The 18932-nt window shown below is 75.2% G+C and overlaps 1 protein-coding gene across 1 annotated transcript in view; it reads left to right on the top strand.

Annotated features, from left to right (window-relative positions):
• Nucleotides 1-18932, top strand: part of ADAM15 (ADAM metallopeptidase domain 15) — a 99197-nt gene that overhangs the window by 48130 nt on the left and 32135 nt on the right. Inside the window, exon 13 of the mRNA XM_048482863.1 lies at nt 12960-13071. Coding sequence (XP_048338820.1) covers nt 12960-13071 — 112 coding nt within the window. The remainder of the gene's footprint in view (nt 1-12959; nt 13072-18932) is intronic.

The following is an 18932-nucleotide window of genomic DNA, read 5'->3' as shown; positions in this document are numbered from 1 at the left end:
GGGGGGGGGGGTGGGGGGGGGGGGGGGTGGGGGGGGGGGGGGGTGGGGGGGGGGGGGGGTGGGGGGGGGGGGGGGTGGGGGGGGGGGGGGGTGGGGGGGGGGGGGGGTGGGGGGGGGGGGGGGTGGGGGGGGGGGGGGGTGGGGGGGGGGGGGGGTGGGGGGGGGGGGGGGTGGGGGGGGGGGGGGGTGGGGGGGGGGGGGGGTGGGGGGGGGGGGGGGTGGGGGGGGGGGGGGGTGGGGGGGGGGGGGGGTGGGGGGGGGGGGGGGTGGGGGGGGGGGGGGGTGGGGGGGGGGGGGGGTGGGGGGGGGGGGGGGTGGGGGGGGGGGGGGGTGGGGGGGGGGGGGGGTGGGGGGGGGGGGGGGTGGGGGGGGGGGGGGGTGGGGGGGGGGGGGGGTGGGGGGGGGGGGGGGTGGGGGGGGGGGGGGGTGGGGGGGGGGGGGGGTGGGGGGGGGGGGGGGTGGGGGGGGGGGGGGGTGGGGGGGGGGGGGGGTGGGGGGGGGGGGGGGTGGGGGGGGGGGGGGGTGGGGGGGGGGGGGGGTGGGGGGGGGGGGGGGTGGGGGGGGGGGGGGGTGGGGGGGGGGGGGGGTGGGGGGGGGGGGGGGTGGGGGGGGGGGGGGGTGGGGGGGGGGGGGGGTGGGGGGGGGGGGGGGTGGGGGGGGGGGGGGGTGGGGGGGGGGGGGGGTGGGGGGGGGGGGGGGTGGGGGGGGGGGGGGGTGGGGGGGGGGGGGGGTGGGGGGGGGGGGGGGTGGGGGGGGGGGGGGGTGGGGGGGGGGGGGGGTGGGGGGGGGGGGGGGTGGGGGGGGGGGGGGGTGGGGGGGGGGGGGGGTGGGGGGGGGGGGGGGTGGGGGGGGGGGGGGGTGGGGGGGGGGGGGGGTGGGGGGGGGGGGGGGTGGGGGGGGGGGGGGGTGGGGGGGGGGGGGGGTGGGGGGGGGGGGGGGTGGGGGGGGGGGGGGGTGGGGGGGGGGGGGGGTGGGGGGGGGGGGGGGTGGGGGGGGGGGGGGGTGGGGGGGGGGGGGGGTGGGGGGGGGGGGGGGTGGGGGGGGGGGGGGGTGGGGGGGGGGGGGGGTGGGGGGGGGGGGGGGTGGGGGGGGGGGGGGGTGGGGGGGGGGGGGGGTGGGGGGGGGGGGGGGTGGGGGGGGGGGGGGGTGGGGGGGGGGGGGGGTGGGGGGGGGGGGGGGTGGGGGGGGGGGGGGGTGGGGGGGGGGGGGGGTGGGGGGGGGGGGGGGTGGGGGGGGGGGGGGGTGGGGGGGGGGGGGGGTGGGGGGGGGGGGGGGTGGGGGGGGGGGGGGGTGGGGGGGGGGGGGGGTGGGGGGGGGGGGGGGTGGGGGGGGGGGGGGGTGGGGGGGGGGGGGGGTGGGGGGGGGGGGGGGTGGGGGGGGGGGGGGGTGGGGGGGGGGGGGGGTGGGGGGGGGGGGGGGTGGGGGGGGGGGGGGGTGGGGGGGGGGGGGGGTGGGGGGGGGGGGGGGTGGGGGGGGGGGGGGGTGGGGGGGGGGGGGGGTGGGGGGGGGGGGGGGTGGGGGGGGGGGGGGGTGGGGGGGGGGGGGGGTGGGGGGGGGGGGGGGTGGGGGGGGGGGGGGGTGGGGGGGGGGGGGGGTGGGGGGGGGGGGGGGTGGGGGGGGGGGGGGGTGGGGGGGGGGGGGGGTGGGGGGGGGGGGGGGTGGGGGGGGGGGGGGGTGGGGGGGGGGGGGGGTGGGGGGGGGGGGGGGTGGGGGGGGGGGGGGGTGGGGGGGGGGGGGGGTGGGGGGGGGGGGGGGTGGGGGGGGGGGGGGGTGGGGGGGGGGGGGGGTGGGGGGGGGGGGGGGTGGGGGGGGGGGGGGGTGGGGGGGGGGGGGGGTGGGGGGGGGGGGGGGTGGGGGGGGGGGGGGGTGGGGGGGGGGGGGGGTGGGGGGGGGGGGGGGTGGGGGGGGGGGGGGGTGGGGGGGGGGGGGGGTGGGGGGGGGGGGGGGTGGGGGGGGGGGGGGGTGGGGGGGGGGGGGGGTGGGGGGGGGGGGGGGTGGGGGGGGGGGGGGGTGGGGGGGGGGGGGGGTGGGGGGGGGGGGGGGTGGGGGGGGGGGGGGGTGGGGGGGGGGGGGGGTGGGGGGGGGGGGGGGTGGGGGGGGGGGGGGGTGGGGGGGGGGGGGGGTGGGGGGGGGGGGGGGTGGGGGGGGGGGGGGGTGGGGGGGGGGGGGGGTGGGGGGGGGGGGGGGTGGGGGGGGGGGGGGGTGGGGGGGGGGGGGGGTGGGGGGGGGGGGGGGTGGGGGGGGGGGGGGGTGGGGGGGGGGGGGGGTGGGGGGGGGGGGGGGTGGGGGGGGGGGGGGGTGGGGGGGGGGGGGGGTGGGGGGGGGGGGGGGTGGGGGGGGGGGGGGGTGGGGGGGGGGGGGGGTGGGGGGGGGGGGGGGTGGGGGGGGGGGGGGGTGGGGGGGGGGGGGGGTGGGGGGGGGGGGGGGTGGGGGGGGGGGGGGGTGGGGGGGGGGGGGGGTGGGGGGGGGGGGGGGTGGGGGGGGGGGGGGGTGGGGGGGGGGGGGGGTGGGGGGGGGGGGGGGTGGGGGGGGGGGGGGGTGGGGGGGGGGGGGGGTGGGGGGGGGGGGGGGTGGGGGGGGGGGGGGGTGGGGGGGGGGGGGGGTGGGGGGGGGGGGGGGTGGGGGGGGGGGGGGGTGGGGGGGGGGGGGGGTGGGGGGGGGGGGGGGTGGGGGGGGGGGGGGGTGGGGGGGGGGGGGGGTGGGGGGGGGGGGGGGTGGGGGGGGGGGGGGGTGGGGGGGGGGGGGGGTGGGGGGGGGGGGGGGTGGGGGGGGGGGGGGGTGGGGGGGGGGGGGGGTGGGGGGGGGGGGGGGTGGGGGGGGGGGGGGGTGGGGGGGGGGGGGGGTGGGGGGGGGGGGGGGTGGGGGGGGGGGGGGGTGGGGGGGGGGGGGGGTGGGGGGGGGGGGGGGTGGGGGGGGGGGGGGGTGGGGGGGGGGGGGGGTGGGGGGGGGGGGGGGTGGGGGGGGGGGGGGGTGGGGGGGGGGGGGGGTGGGGGGGGGGGGGGGTGGGGGGGGGGGGGGGTGGGGGGGGGGGGGGGTGGGGGGGGGGGGGGGTGGGGGGGGGGGGGGGTGGGGGGGGGGGGGGGTGGGGGGGGGGGGGGGTGGGGGGGGGGGGGGGTGGGGGGGGGGGGGGGTGGGGGGGGGGGGGGGTGGGGGGGGGGGGGGGTGGGGGGGGGGGGGGGTGGGGGGGGGGGGGGGTGGGGGGGGGGGGGGGTGGGGGGGGGGGGGGGTGGGGGGGGGGGGGGGTGGGGGGGGGGGGGGGTGGGGGGGGGGGGGGGTGGGGGGGGGGGGGGGTGGGGGGGGGGGGGGGTGGGGGGGGGGGGGGGTGGGGGGGGGGGGGGGTGGGGGGGGGGGGGGGTGGGGGGGGGGGGGGGTGGGGGGGGGGGGGGGTGGGGGGGGGGGGGGGTGGGGGGGGGGGGGGGTGGGGGGGGGGGGGGGTGGGGGGGGGGGGGGGTGGGGGGGGGGGGGGGTGGGGGGGGGGGGGGGTGGGGGGGGGGGGGGGTGGGGGGGGGGGGGGGTGGGGGGGGGGGGGGGTGGGGGGGGGGGGGGGTGGGGGGGGGGGGGGGTGGGGGGGGGGGGGGGTGGGGGGGGGGGGGGGTGGGGGGGGGGGGGGGTGGGGGGGGGGGGGGGTGGGGGGGGGGGGGGGTGGGGGGGGGGGGGGGTGGGGGGGGGGGGGGGTGGGGGGGGGGGGGGGTGGGGGGGGGGGGGGGTGGGGGGGGGGGGGGGTGGGGGGGGGGGGGGGTGGGGGGGGGGGGGGGTGGGGGGGGGGGGGGGTGGGGGGGGGGGGGGGTGGGGGGGGGGGGGGGTGGGGGGGGGGGGGGGTGGGGGGGGGGGGGGGTGGGGGGGGGGGGGGGTGGGGGGGGGGGGGGGTGGGGGGGGGGGGGGGTGGGGGGGGGGGGGGGTGGGGGGGGGGGGGGGTGGGGGGGGGGGGGGGTGGGGGGGGGGGGGGGTGGGGGGGGGGGGGGGTGGGGGGGGGGGGGGGTGGGGGGGGGGGGGGGTGGGGGGGGGGGGGGGTGGGGGGGGGGGGGGGTGGGGGGGGGGGGGGGTGGGGGGGGGGGGGGGTGGGGGGGGGGGGGGGTGGGGGGGGGGGGGGGTGGGGGGGGGGGGGGGTGGGGGGGGGGGGGGGTGGGGGGGGGGGGGGGTGGGGGGGGGGGGGGGTGGGGGGGGGGGGGGGTGGGGGGGGGGGGGGGTGGGGGGGGGGGGGGGTGGGGGGGGGGGGGGGTGGGGGGGGGGGGGGGTGGGGGGGGGGGGGGGTGGGGGGGGGGGGGGGTGGGGGGGGGGGGGGGTGGGGGGGGGGGGGGGTGGGGGGGGGGGGGGGTGGGGGGGGGGGGGGGTGGGGGGGGGGGGGGGTGGGGGGGGGGGGGGGTGGGGGGGGGGGGGGGTGGGGGGGGGGGGGGGTGGGGGGGGGGGGGGGTGGGGGGGGGGGGGGGTGGGGGGGGGGGGGGGTGGGGGGGGGGGGGGGTGGGGGGGGGGGGGGGTGGGGGGGGGGGGGGGTGGGGGGGGGGGGGGGTGGGGGGGGGGGGGGGTGGGGGGGGGGGGGGGTGGGGGGGGGGGGGGGTGGGGGGGGGGGGGGGTGGGGGGGGGGGGGGGTGGGGGGGGGGGGGGGTGGGGGGGGGGGGGGGTGGGGGGGGGGGGGGGTGGGGGGGGGGGGGGGTGGGGGGGGGGGGGGGTGGGGGGGGGGGGGGGTGGGGGGGGGGGGGGGTGGGGGGGGGGGGGGGTGGGGGGGGGGGGGGGTGGGGGGGGGGGGGGGTGGGGGGGGGGGGGGGTGGGGGGGGGGGGGGGTGGGGGGGGGGGGGGGTGGGGGGGGGGGGGGGTGGGGGGGGGGGGGGGTGGGGGGGGGGGGGGGTGGGGGGGGGGGGGGGTGGGGGGGGGGGGGGGTGGGGGGGGGGGGGGGTGGGGGGGGGGGGGGGTGGGGGGGGGGGGGGGTGGGGGGGGGGGGGGGTGGGGGGGGGGGGGGGTGGGGGGGGGGGGGGGTGGGGGGGGGGGGGGGTGGGGGGGGGGGGGGGTGGGGGGGGGGGGGGGTGGGGGGGGGGGGGGGTGGGGGGGGGGGGGGGTGGGGGGGGGGGGGGGTGGGGGGGGGGGGGGGTGGGGGGGGGGGGGGGTGGGGGGGGGGGGGGGTGGGGGGGGGGGGGGGTGGGGGGGGGGGGGGGTGGGGGGGGGGGGGGGTGGGGGGGGGGGGGGGTGGGGGGGGGGGGGGGTGGGGGGGGGGGGGGGTGGGGGGGGGGGGGGGTGGGGGGGGGGGGGGGTGGGGGGGGGGGGGGGTGGGGGGGGGGGGGGGTGGGGGGGGGGGGGGGTGGGGGGGGGGGGGGGTGGGGGGGGGGGGGGGTGGGGGGGGGGGGGGGTGGGGGGGGGGGGGGGTGGGGGGGGGGGGGGGTGGGGGGGGGGGGGGGTGGGGGGGGGGGGGGGTGGGGGGGGGGGGGGGTGGGGGGGGGGGGGGGTGGGGGGGGGGGGGGGTGGGGGGGGGGGGGGGTGGGGGGGGGGGGGGGTGGGGGGGGGGGGGGGTGGGGGGGGGGGGGGGTGGGGGGGGGGGGGGGTGGGGGGGGGGGGGGGTGGGGGGGGGGGGGGGTGGGGGGGGGGGGGGGTGGGGGGGGGGGGGGGTGGGGGGGGGGGGGGGTGGGGGGGGGGGGGGGTGGGGGGGGGGGGGGGTGGGGGGGGGGGGGGGTGGGGGGGGGGGGGGGTGGGGGGGGGGGGGGGTGGGGGGGGGGGGGGGTGGGGGGGGGGGGGGGTGGGGGGGGGGGGGGGTGGGGGGGGGGGGGGGTGGGGGGGGGGGGGGGTGGGGGGGGGGGGGGGTGGGGGGGGGGGGGGGTGGGGGGGGGGGGGGGTGGGGGGGGGGGGGGGTGGGGGGGGGGGGGGGTGGGGGGGGGGGGGGGTGGGGGGGGGGGGGGGTGGGGGGGGGGGGGGGTGGGGGGGGGGGGGGGTGGGGGGGGGGGGGGGTGGGGGGGGGGGGGGGTGGGGGGGGGGGGGGGTGGGGGGGGGGGGGGGTGGGGGGGGGGGGGGGTGGGGGGGGGGGGGGGTGGGGGGGGGGGGGGGTGGGGGGGGGGGGGGGTGGGGGGGGGGGGGGGTGGGGGGGGGGGGGGGTGGGGGGGGGGGGGGGTGGGGGGGGGGGGGGGTGGGGGGGGGGGGGGGTGGGGGGGGGGGGGGGTGGGGGGGGGGGGGGGTGGGGGGGGGGGGGGGTGGGGGGGGGGGGGGGTGGGGGGGGGGGGGGGTGGGGGGGGGGGGGGGTGGGGGGGGGGGGGGGTGGGGGGGGGGGGGGGTGGGGGGGGGGGGGGGTGGGGGGGGGGGGGGGTGGGGGGGGGGGGGGGTGGGGGGGGGGGGGGGTGGGGGGGGGGGGGGGTGGGGGGGGGGGGGGGTGGGGGGGGGGGGGGGTGGGGGGGGGGGGGGGTGGGGGGGGGGGGGGGTGGGGGGGGGGGGGGGTGGGGGGGGGGGGGGGTGGGGGGGGGGGGGGGTGGGGGGGGGGGGGGGTGGGGGGGGGGGGGGGTGGGGGGGGGGGGGGGTGGGGGGGGGGGGGGGTGGGGGGGGGGGGGGGTGGGGGGGGGGGGGGGTGGGGGGGGGGGGGGGTGGGGGGGGGGGGGGGTGGGGGGGGGGGGGGGTGGGGGGGGGGGGGGGTGGGGGGGGGGGGGGGTGGGGGGGGGGGGGGGTGGGGGGGGGGGGGGGTGGGGGGGGGGGGGGGTGGGGGGGGGGGGGGGTGGGGGGGGGGGGGGGTGGGGGGGGGGGGGGGTGGGGGGGGGGGGGGGTGGGGGGGGGGGGGGGTGGGGGGGGGGGGGGGTGGGGGGGGGGGGGGGTGGGGGGGGGGGGGGGTGGGGGGGGGGGGGGGTGGGGGGGGGGGGGGGTGGGGGGGGGGGGGGGTGGGGGGGGGGGGGGGTGGGGGGGGGGGGGGGTGGGGGGGGGGGGGGGTGGGGGGGGGGGGGGGTGGGGGGGGGGGGGGGTGGGGGGGGGGGGGGGTGGGGGGGGGGGGGGGTGGGGGGGGGGGGGGGTGGGGGGGGGGGGGGGTGGGGGGGGGGGGGGGTGGGGGGGGGGGGGGGTGGGGGGGGGGGGGGGTGGGGGGGGGGGGGGGTGGGGGGGGGGGGGGGTGGGGGGGGGGGGGGGTGGGGGGGGGGGGGGGTGGGGGGGGGGGGGGGTGGGGGGGGGGGGGGGTGGGGGGGGGGGGGGGTGGGGGGGGGGGGGGGTGGGGGGGGGGGGGGGTGGGGGGGGGGGGGGGTGGGGGGGGGGGGGGGTGGGGGGGGGGGGGGGTGGGGGGGGGGGGGGGTGGGGGGGGGGGGGGGTGGGGGGGGGGGGGGGTGGGGGGGGGGGGGGGTGGGGGGGGGGGGGGGTGGGGGGGGGGGGGGGTGGGGGGGGGGGGGGGTGGGGGGGGGGGGGGGTGGGGGGGGGGGGGGGTGGGGGGGGGGGGGGGTGGGGGGGGGGGGGGGTGGGGGGGGGGGGGGGTGGGGGGGGGGGGGGGTGGGGGGGGGGGGGGGTGGGGGGGGGGGGGGGTGGGGGGGGGGGGGGGTGGGGGGGGGGGGGGGTGGGGGGGGGGGGGGGTGGGGGGGGGGGGGGGTGGGGGGGGGGGGGGGTGGGGGGGGGGGGGGGTGGGGGGGGGGGGGGGTGGGGGGGGGGGGGGGTGGGGGGGGGGGGGGGTGGGGGGGGGGGGGGGTGGGGGGGGGGGGGGGTGGGGGGGGGGGGGGGTGGGGGGGGGGGGGGGTGGGGGGGGGGGGGGGTGGGGGGGGGGGGGGGTGGGGGGGGGGGGGGGTGGGGGGGGGGGGGGGTGGGGGGGGGGGGGGGTGGGGGGGGGGGGGGGTGGGGGGGGGGGGGGGTGGGGGGGGGGGGGGGTGGGGGGGGGGGGGGGTGGGGGGGGGGGGGGGTGGGGGGGGGGGGGGGTGGGGGGGGGGGGGGGTGGGGGGGGGGGGGGGTGGGGGGGGGGGGGGGTGGGGGGGGGGGGGGGTGGGGGGGGGGGGGGGTGGGGGGGGGGGGGGGTGGGGGGGGGGGGGGGTGGGGGGGGGGGGGGGTGGGGGGGGGGGGGGGTGGGGGGGGGGGGGGGTGGGGGGGGGGGGGGGTGGGGGGGGGGGGGGGTGGGGGGGGGGGGGGGTGGGGGGGGGGGGGGGTGGGGGGGGGGGGGGGTGGGGGGGGGGGGGGGTGGGGGGGGGGGGGGGTGGGGGGGGGGGGGGGTGGGGGGGGGGGGGGGTGGGGGGGGGGGGGGGTGGGGGGGGGGGGGGGTGGGGGGGGGGGGGGGTGGGGGGGGGGGGGGGTGGGGGGGGGGGGGGGTGGGGGGGGGGGGGGGTGGGGGGGGGGGGGGGTGGGGGGGGGGGGGGGTGGGGGGGGGGGGGGGTGGGGGGGGGGGGGGGTGGGGGGGGGGGGGGGTGGGGGGGGGGGGGGGTGGGGGGGGGGGGGGGTGGGGGGGGGGGGGGGTGGGGGGGGGGGGGGGTGGGGGGGGGGGGGGGTGGGGGGGGGGGGGGGTGGGGGGGGGGGGGGGTGGGGGGGGGGGGGGGTGGGGGGGGGGGGGGGTGGGGGGGGGGGGGGGTGGGGGGGGGGGGGGGTGGGGGGGGGGGGGGGTGGGGGGGGGGGGGGGTGGGGGGGGGGGGGGGTGGGGGGGGGGGGGGGTGGGGGGGGGGGGGGGTGGGGGGGGGGGGGGGTGGGGGGGGGGGGGGGTGGGGGGGGGGGGGGGTGGGGGGGGGGGGGGGTGGGGGGGGGGGGGGGTGGGGGGGGGGGGGGGTGGGGGGGGGGGGGGGTGGGGGGGGGGGGGGGTGGGGGGGGGGGGGGGTGGGGGGGGGGGGGGGTGGGGGGGGGGGGGGGTGGGGGGGGGGGGGGGTGGGGGGGGGGGGGGGTGGGGGGGGGGGGGGGTGGGGGGGGGGGGGGGTGGGGGGGGGGGGGGGTGGGGGGGGGGGGGGGTGGGGGGGGGGGGGGGTGGGGGGGGGGGGGGGTGGGGGGGGGGGGGGGTGGGGGGGGGGGGGGGTGGGGGGGGGGGGGGGTGGGGGGGGGGGGGGGTGGGGGGGGGGGGGGGTGGGGGGGGGGGGGGGTGGGGGGGGGGGGGGGTGGGGGGGGGGGGGGGTGGGGGGGGGGGGGGGTGGGGGGGGGGGGGGGTGGGGGGGGGGGGGGGTGGGGGGGGGGGGGGGTGGGGGGGGGGGGGGGTGGGGGGGGGGGGGGGTGGGGGGGGGGGGGGGTGGGGGGGGGGGGGGGTGGGGGGGGGGGGGGGTGGGGGGGGGGGGGGGTGGGGGGGGGGGGGGGTGGGGGGGGGGGGGGGTGGGGGGGGGGGGGGGTGGGGGGGGGGGGGGGTGGGGGGGGGGGGGGGTGGGGGGGGGGGGGGGTGGGGGGGGGGGGGGGTGGGGGGGGGGGGGGGTGGGGGGGGGGGGGGGTGGGGGGGGGGGGGGGTGGGGGGGGGGGGGGGTGGGGGGGGGGGGGGGTGGGGGGGGGGGGGGGTGGGGGGGGGGGGGGGTGGGGGGGGGGGGGGGTGGGGGGGGGGGGGGGTGGGGGGGGGGGGGGGTGGGGGGGGGGGGGGGTGGGGGGGGGGGGGGGTGGGGGGGGGGGGGGGTGGGGGGGGGGGGGGGTGGGGGGGGGGGGGGGTGGGGGGGGGGGGGGGTGGGGGGGGGGGGGGGTGGGGGGGGGGGGGGGTGGGGGGGGGGGGGGGTGGGGGGGGGGGGGGGTGGGGGGGGGGGGGGGTGGGGGGGGGGGGGGGTGGGGGGGGGGGGGGGTGGGGGGGGGGGGGGGTGGGGGGGGGGGGGGGTGGGGGGGGGGGGGGGTGGGGGGGGGGGGGGGTGGGGGGGGGGGGGGGTGGGGGGGGGGGGGGGTGGGGGGGGGGGGGGGTGGGGGGGGGGGGGGGTGGGGGGGGGGGGGGGTGGGGGGGGGGGGGGGTGGGGGGGGGGGGGGGTGGGGGGGGGGGGGGGTGGGGGGGGGGGGGGGTGGGGGGGGGGGGGGGTGGGGGGGGGGGGGGGTGGGGGGGGGGGGGGGTGGGGGGGGGGGGGGGTGGGGGGGGGGGGGGGTGGGGGGGGGGGGGGGTGGGGGGGGGGGGGGGTGGGGGGGGGGGGGGGTGGGGGGGGGGGGGGGTGGGGGGGGGGGGGGGTGGGGGGGGGGGGGGGTGGGGGGGGGGGGGGGTGGGGGGGGGGGGGGGTGGGGGGGGGGGGGGGTGGGGGGGGGGGGGGGTGGGGGGGGGGGGGGGTGGGGGGGGGGGGGGGTGGGGGGGGGGGGGGGTGGGGGGGGGGGGGGGTGGGGGGGGGGGGGGGTGGGGGGGGGGGGGGGTGGGGGGGGGGGGGGGTGGGGGGGGGGGGGGGTGGGGGGGGGGGGGGGTGGGGGGGGGGGGGGGTGGGGGGGGGGGGGGGTGGGGGGGGGGGGGGGTGGGGGGGGGGGGGGGTGGGGGGGGGGGGGGGTGGGGGGGGGGGGGGGTGGGGGGGGGGGGGGGTGGGGGGGGGGGGGGGTGGGTGGGGGGTGGGGTGGGGGGGGGGGGGGGTGGGGGGGGGGGGGGGGGGGGGGGGGGGGGGGTGTGTGAGGGGGGGGGGGGGGGGGGGGGTGGGGGGGGTGGGGGGGGGGGGGGGGGGGGGGGTGGGGGGGGAGGGGGTGGGGGGGGAGGTGGGGGAGGGGGGGGGGGTGGTGGTGGGGGGGGTGGGGGGGGGAAGGGCAAGGAGATTGTAAGCCCCTTTGAATCTCCTGCAGGAGAGAAAGGGGGGATATAAATCCAAACTCTTCTTCTCTGCAAACTCTGCAAATGCCTTAACAGTCCAGGTGCTCGGGAGTAGTAGCCGCAGAAGGCCATTGCTTTCACATCCTGCGTGTGAGCTCCCAAAGGCACCTGGTGAGCCACTGTGAGTAGCAGAGAGCTGGACTAGATGGACTCTGGTCTGATCCAGCAGGCTTGTTCTTATGTTCTTATGTTCTTCTTCTTCATTATTATGCATGTGCAGAAGGGGCCTCAGAGTTACACATCATCTATCTCCCTGCCATTTTGTGGCTGGCTCCGCCTCCTGCAGCGGCCATTTTGTGACGGTGCCCACCCCCCTGTAATAGAATTCCCAAAGCGCCCACAGCATAAAAAGTTGGGGACCCCTGTTTTAAACAGTGCAGGATATGGCTTTACATAAAAAGAGGAGAGTTTACTGGGGTTCTGTTAAAAGACGAATTGTATGAGGTGTAGTCGCCGTCTTAGGACAGGGATTCTCCGACTCATTCTTCCAGGAGGTAACGGCTCTTCTAACAAGGCATCATGGTGTATATCCAGTGGTGGGATCCAAAAATTTTAGTAACAGGCTCCCATGGTGGTGGGATTCAAACTGTGGCGTAGCGCCAATGGGGCTGGGCGGGGCACGACGGGGGCGTGGCCGGGAATTCTGGGGGCGGGACATTCCTGGGCGGGGCTGTGGCAAGGATGCAGCCGCTGCACCGGTCCTTGGGCGGGAAACGAATGCAAGCAGGCGCAGGCTGCCACGCACGCCAGTGCACCTCCTGCTAGACTGCTTCCAGTTCTGCGCGCTACTGCTGAGAGGAGGGGCGTAACGAAGGCAAAAATCACGTGGCAAAATCACCCATTAGTAACCCCCTCTCGGCACACACAAATAATTAGCAACCTACTCTCGGGAATCTGTGAGAACCTGCTGGATCCCACCTCTGTGTATATCATGCTGCATCCTATTAGAAGAGGGATTTTCTCTATTTGCGAAGCACATGATTATACTGAGAATAAGAAGAGTTCGGTTTTATAACCTGTTTTTCATCTCCTGTAAGGAGTCTCAAAGCGGCTTACAAACTGCTTTCCCTTCCCCTCCCCGCAACAGACACCTTGTGAGGTAAATGAGGCTGAGAGAGTTCTGAGAGAACTGGGACTGGCCAAGGCCATCTGAGTACGGACCGAAAAATCACGTGACGCACACGTGCTGCGCAGTGGCTTATGTGTATCACAATTATAAATTACAATATCTAGACATACATAAAATGCAATTGCTATAATAAATATTCTTTTTCATTACAAATATCTCCAATGGCCAAGGTCAGCCAGCAGGCTTCATGTGCAGGAGCAGGCAAACAAATCCAGTATGCCAGATTAGAGTCCACCACTCATGTGGAAGAGTGGGGAATCAAACCCGGTTCTCCAGATTAGAGTCCACCTGCTCTTAACCACCACTCTGTGCTGGCTTTCCTCAGCATTTACTCAGCTGGCAGGGAGCCGAAGAGGTGTGGGCCAAGATAGAAGCCCTGGACCATCTGAACTGCCCCACCTCAGAGTATGCTATGGCTGGCCCTGAACCCACCCACTGCGATTGCTCACTGGCTCCTATCAATAACAAAGAGCACGACTTTGGATTTATATCCGACCTTTCTCTCCTATAAGGAGACTCAAAGGGGCTTACAAACTCATTTCCTTTCCTCTCCTGACAATGGACACATTGCGAGGCAGGTGGGGCTGAGAGAGTTCAGAGAGAACTGTGACTGGCCCAAGGTCGCCCACAGGCTTCATGTGGTGGAGCAGGGAATCGAACCTGATTCTCCAGAGCAGAGTCCTCTGCTCATATGTGCAAGTGGGGAATTAAACCTGGCTGCTCAGGTGGAGGGGTAGAGAATCATACCCGGCTCACTAGATTAGAAGAGAAGAAAAGAAGGGTTTGGGTTTATACCCCACCTTTCTCCCCTATAAGGAGACTCAAAGGGGCTTACAAGCTCCTTTCCCTTCCTCTCCCCACAACAGACACCTTGTGAGATAGGCAGGGCTGAGAGAGTCCTGAGAGAACTGGGATTAACCCAAGGTCACCCGGCAGGAATGTAGGAGTGCGGTTCACCAGACAAGCCTCTGCCACTCTGGTGGAGAAGTGGGAAATCAAACCCAGTTCTACAGATTAGAATCCACCTGCTCTAAACCACGACACCACGCTGGGTCTCTGGGTGGGTGCCCAAATTCTCTTTCTCTTGCCTGCATGTTCAAAGTTCATTTGAAGGGTTTACTTCTCTTTGTTCAGGGTTGGTTTTGTCCCGACAGGTAACAGACTCCGCATTTCTCTTCTCTCTCGTAGGTGTGCAACAACAAAGGAAACTGCCATTGCCAGCCAGGCTGGGCACCCCCGGACTGCCGGAGCAGCGGTCGAGGGGGCAGCGTAGACAGCGGCTCGCCGGCTGTGGAACGAGGTGAATTCGGGCAGAGGGAGAATGTGTGAAGGTGCTGCCAACTTGGGCAGAGAGAAGGCTTTCCCTGCAACCTGATATGTCGGGAATCGAACCTGGTACCGCTTGCATGCTGAGGAGATGCCCCACCCATGAGCCATAGCCCCTCCCTTCAGATGGATTGGTTAGGCCCGAGCGAGCCAGCTGGGGGTGATGCCAGGCAAGGAACGGGTAGAGCGATCTTGAGTTCCAGTTACCTTTTAGGAGCGTCTTTCCCCAGCAGGCCGAGGATCTCGGATCCCTTTTACTTTCTCGAAGGCTCCACAAAGGCCGCTTCCACACATGCAGAATGATGCACTTCCAATACACTTTCGGTGCACTTTGCAGCTGTGCGGAATAGCCAGATCCACTTGCAAACCGTTGCGAAAGTGCATTATTCTGCACGTGCGGAAGGGGCCAAAGTTCCGCTTTGCTCTTGCATCTTAAAAGGTTGTCTTTCGGAGCGTGCAGCAGTTAGAGGCGTATGCCCTTGGAAGGGAGCCATTAACATATGATAGGTGCGGTGACATAGAAGGTCAGTGACTAGGACCCCCACCCCGCCCCCCACCAAGCGGAGCCAGTGCTTCTCAGCCCAGGTGTCATTCCCATTGTCTGATGCCAGAACATAAGAACATAAGAACAAGCCAGCTGGATCAGACCAGAGTCCATCTAGTCCAGCTCTCTGCTACTCGCAGTGGCCCACCAGGTGCCTTTGGGAGCTCACCTGCAGGAAGTGAAAGCAATGGCCTTAAGAACATAAGAAAGAGCCTGCTGGATCAGACCAGAGTCCATCTAGTCCAGCACTCTGCTACTCGCAGTGGCCCACCAGGTGCCTTTGGGAGCTCACATGCAGGAAGTGAAAGCAATGGCCTTAAGAACATAAGAAAGAGCCTGCTGGATCAGGACCAGGAGTCCATCTAGTCCAGCACTCTGCTACCGCAGTGGCCCACCAGGTGCTCCTTTGGGAGCTCACATGCAGGAGGTGAAAGCAATGGCCTTGAAGAACATAAGAAAGGGAAGCCTGCTGGATCAGACCAGAGTCCATCTAGTCCAGCTCTCTACTGCTACTGAGAGTGGCCCACCAGGTGCCTTTGGGAGCTCACATGCAGGAAGTGAAAGCAATGGCCCTTAAGAACATAGAGAAAGAGCCTGCTGGATCAGACCAGGAGTCCATCTAGTCCAGCTCTCTGCTACTTCCTCGCATGATGGCCCACCAGGTGCCTTTGGGAGACTCACATGCAGGGAAGTGAAAGCAATGGCCTTTAAGAACATAAGAAAGAAGAGCCTCCTGCTGGGACTCCAGACCCTCAGAGTCCATCTAGTCCAGCATCTCTGCTACCTGGTGAAAGTGGCCCACACCAGGTGCCTTTGGGAGCTCACATGCAGTGAAGTGAAAGCAATGGCCTTAAGAACATAAGAAAAGAGCCTGCTCGGATCAGACCAGAGTCCATCTAGTCCAGCACTTCCTGCTACTCGCTTGGTGGCCTCCCGCCAGGTGCCTTTGGGGAGCTCACATGCAGGAAGTGAAAGCAATGGCCTTAAGAACATAAGAAAGAGCCTGCTGGATCAGACCAAGAGTCCATCCTAGTCCAGCACTCTGCTACTTCAAGCAGTGGCCCACCAGGTGCCTTTGGGAGCTCACATGCAGGAAGTGAAAGCAATGGTCTTAAGAACATACAGAAAAGAGCCTGCTGGATCAGACCAAGAGTCCATCTAGTCCAGTTGACCTCTCAAGCTGCACTCGGCCAGTGGCCCACCAGGTGCCTTTGGGGAGCTCACATGCAGGAGGTAGAAAGCTTAATGGCCTTAAGAACATGCAAAGAAAAGTAGCCTGCTGGATCAGTAATTTCAAGAGTCCACTTCTAGTCCAGCACTCTGCTACTTTCGCGGTGGCCCACCAGGTGCCTTTGGGAGCTCACATGCGGGAAGTTGAAAGCAATGGCCTTAAGAACATAAGAAAGCAGAGCCAGCTGGATCAGACCAGAGTCCATCTAGTCCAGCATCTCTCTGCTACTCGCAGTGGCCCACCCAGGTGCCTCCTTTTTTGGGAGCTACACATGCAGGAAGTGAAAGCAATGGCCCTTAAGAAGCACAAGAAAAGAGCCTGCTGGATCAGACCAGGAGTCCATTCATAGTCCCAGCATCTCTGTGCTACTCGCAGTGGCCCACCAGGTGCCTTTGGGAGCTCACATGCAGGAAGTGAAAGCAATGGGCCTTAAGAACATGCAAGGAAAGAGCCTGTTGACTGGATCAGACCAAGAGTCCATCTAGTCCAGCACTCTAAGCTACTGCAGTGGCCCACCAGGTGCTCTTTGGGAGCTCCACATGCAGGAGAGTGAAAGCAATGGCCTTAAGAACATAAGAAAGAGCCTGCTGGATCAGACCAGAGTCCCATCCTGAGTCCAGCATCTCTGCTACTGCAGTGGCCCACCAGGTGCCTTTGGGAGCTCACATGCAGTGAAGTGAAAGCAATGGCCTTAAGAACATAAGAAAGAGCCTGCTGGATCAGACCAGAGTCCACACTCTAGTCCAGCACTCTGCTGCACTGCAGTGGCCTACTCAGGTGCCTTTGGGAGCTCACATGCAGGAAGTGAAAGCATCATGGCCTTAAGAACATAAGAAAGAGCCAGCTGGATTCTGCAGACAGAGTCCATCTAGTCCAGCTCTCCTTGCTACTCAGCAGTGGCCTACCAGGTGCCTCTTTTGGGGAGCTTCGCCATGCAGGAGGTGAAAGCAATGGCCTTAAGAACATAAGAAAGGAGCCTGCTGGATCACGACCAGGCACTGAGTCCATCTAGTCTCAGCATCTCCTGCTACTCTGTAGTGGGCTCCACCAAGGTGCCTTTGGGAGCTCACATGCAGGAAGTGGGGAAAGCAAATGCAGCCTTAAGAACATAAGGAAAGAGCCTTCTGTGCTGGATCAGACCAAGAGTCCATTCTAGTCTTAGCACTCTGCTACTTTCGCCAGTGGCCCACCAGGTGCCTTTGGGAGCTCTCACATGCAGGAAGTGGAAAGCAATGGCCTTAGCCAGAGAACATAAGAAAGAGCCTGCTGGACAGACCCAGACCCAGAGTCCATCTAGTCCAGCACTCTGCTACTTTCGCAGTGGCCCACCAGGTGCCTTTTGGGGAGACTCACATGCAGGAGGTGAAAGCAACGGCCTTAAGAACATAAGAAAGAGCCTGCTGGATCAGACCAAGAGTCCATCTTAGTCTCCAAAGCTTCTCTGCTGCATCTGCCGCAGTGGCCCACCAGGTGCCTTTGGGAGCTCACGGCTATGCAGGAAGTGAAAGCAATGGCCTTAAGAACATAAGAAAGAGCCTGCTGGATCAGACCAGAGTCCATCTAGTCCAGCACTCTGCTACTCGCAGTGGCCCACCAGGTGCCTTTGGGAGCTCACATGCAGGAAGTGAAAGCAATGGCCTTAAGAACATAAGAAAGAGCCTGCTGGATCAGGGGACCAGAGTCCATCCTAGTCCAGCACTCTGCTACTTCGCAGTGGCCCACCAGGTGCCTTTGGGAGTTCTCTCACATGCAGGAAGTGAAAGCAATGGCCTTAAGAACATAAGAAAGAGCCTTTGCTGGATCAGACCAGAGTCCATCTAGTCCAGCTCTCTGCTGCTTCCGCAGTGGCCCACCAGGTGCCTTTTGGGGAGCTCACATGCAGGAGGTGAAAGCAATGGCCTTAAGAACATAAGAAAGAGCCTGCTGGATCAGACCAGAGTCCATCTAGTCCAGCACTCTGCTACTCGCAGTGGCCCACCAGGTGCCTTTGGGAGCTCACATGCAGGAAGTGAAAGCAATGGCCTTAAGAACATAAGAAAGAGCCTTGACTGGATCAGACCAGAGTCCATCTTAGTCCAGCACTCCACTGCTACTCGCAGTGGCTCCACCAGGTGCCCTTTGGGGAGCTCTTACAGCCTGCAGGAAGATGAAAGCAATGGCCTTAAGCAGAACACATAAGAAAAGAGCCTGCTGGATCAAGACCTCAAGAGTCCATCCTAGTCTGTAGCACTTCTGCTACTGCGCCAGTGGCCCACCAGGTGCTCTTTGGGAGCTCACATGCAGGAGGCAGTGGTGAAAGTAATGGCCTTAAGAATTCTTCTGGCAGAGCCTGGATCAGTAAGGCATGCGGGTTCAGAGGGTCCATCTAGTCCAGCACTGCTGCCTTGCAGTGGCCCACAACAGACTCCGGTGCGGAAGCTCACAGGCAGGAAGTGAAAGCAATGGCCTTAAGAACAGCAAGAAGAAGCCTGCTGGATCAAGAGACCAGAGTCCATCTAGTCCACAGCACTCTGCTACTTTCGCAGAAAGTGGCCCACCAGGAATTGCCTTTGGGAGCCTGCCACATGCAGGAAGTGAAAGCTACCAATGGCCTTAAGAACACAAGAAAGAGCTCTGCTGGATCAGACCCAAAGAGTCCATCTAGTCTGTCCAAGCACTCTGCCGTTACTCGCCCCGAGTGGCCCACCAAGGTGCCTTTGGGAGCTCAAGGAGTGCAGAGAAGAGTAAGCAATGGCCTTAAGAACATAAGAAAGAGCCTGCTGGATCAGACCAAAGTCCATCTCAGTCCAGCTCTCTCAAGCTACTCGCAGTGGCCCACCAGGTGCCTTTTGGGAGCTCCACGTGCAGGAGGGTGAAAGCAATGGCCTTCTGCTGCTGCTGCTGCTCCCGAGTTAACCTGGTCTGCTAAAGGCATTTGCAATCTGAGATCAAGGAGGGATCAAGATTGGCTAGCCATGTAGATCGACTTCTCCTCCCATCAATCTGTCCGAAGCCCCTTTTAAAGCTATCCAGGGTTGAGTGGCCATCACGCCACCTCCCGTGGCAGCATATTCCAAACCCCGAATCACACGTTAGCGTGAAAGAAGTGTTTCCTTTTATTAGTCCTAATTCTTCCCCAGCATTTTTCAATTAATGTACCCCCCCTGGTTCCTAGTATTAAGCGAGAAACAGAGAGAAAAAATGTCTCTCTGTCAAAATTTTCTACCCCATGCATAATTTTGTAGACTTCAATCATATCCCCCCCCTCAGACGTCTCCTCTCCAAACTAAAGAGCCCCAAACGCTGCAGCCTCTCCTCATAAGGAAGGTGCTCCAGTCCTTCAATCATCCTCGTTGCCCTTCTCTGCACTTTTTTTCTATCTCTTTCAATATCGCTTTTTTTGAGATGTGGTGACCAGAACTAAACACAGGACTCCAAGTGCGGTCGCACCACTGCTTTATATAAGGGCATGACAATCTTTGCAGTTTTATTATCAATTCCTTTTCTAATGATCCCCAGCATAGAGTTTGCCTTTTTCACAGCTGCCGTGCATTGAGTTGACATTCCCATGGAACTATCAACTAAGACGCCCAAATCCCTTTCCTGGTCTGTGACTGATAGCACTGACCCCTGAAGCGTGTATGTGAAGTTTGGATTTTTTGCCCCTATGTGCATCACTTTACATTTTGCAACACTGAACTGCATTTGCCATTTCTCAGGAGGGGGCAGGGGCTACTCCTGACACACTCTTCCTCTTCATGCTTGCTTGCAAACATTCTCCCTCTAGTGCTCCCACAGCTGAGGACCATCAGAAAGAAGAAGAAGAGTTGGATTTATATCCCCCCCTTTCTCTCCTGCAAGGAGGCTCAAAGGGCTTACAATCTCCTTTCCCTTCCCCCCTCACAACAAACACCCTGTGAGGTGGGTGGGGCTGAGAGATCTCAGAAGAACTGTGACTAGCCCAAGGTCACCCAGCTGGCATGTGTGGGAGCGTACAGGCTAATCTGAATTCCCCAGCTAAGCCTCCACAGCTCAAGCGGCAGAGCGGGGAATCGAACCCGGTCCCTCCCGAGTAGAGTGC

The sequence above is a fragment of the Sphaerodactylus townsendi genome, unplaced genomic scaffold, assembly GCF_021028975.2.
Source record: "Sphaerodactylus townsendi isolate TG3544 unplaced genomic scaffold, MPM_Stown_v2.3 scaffold_24, whole genome shotgun sequence".
Lineage (NCBI taxonomy): Eukaryota > Metazoa > Chordata > Lepidosauria > Squamata > Sphaerodactylidae > Sphaerodactylus > Sphaerodactylus townsendi.
This window is presented reverse-complemented; position numbering and strand designations above follow the sequence as displayed.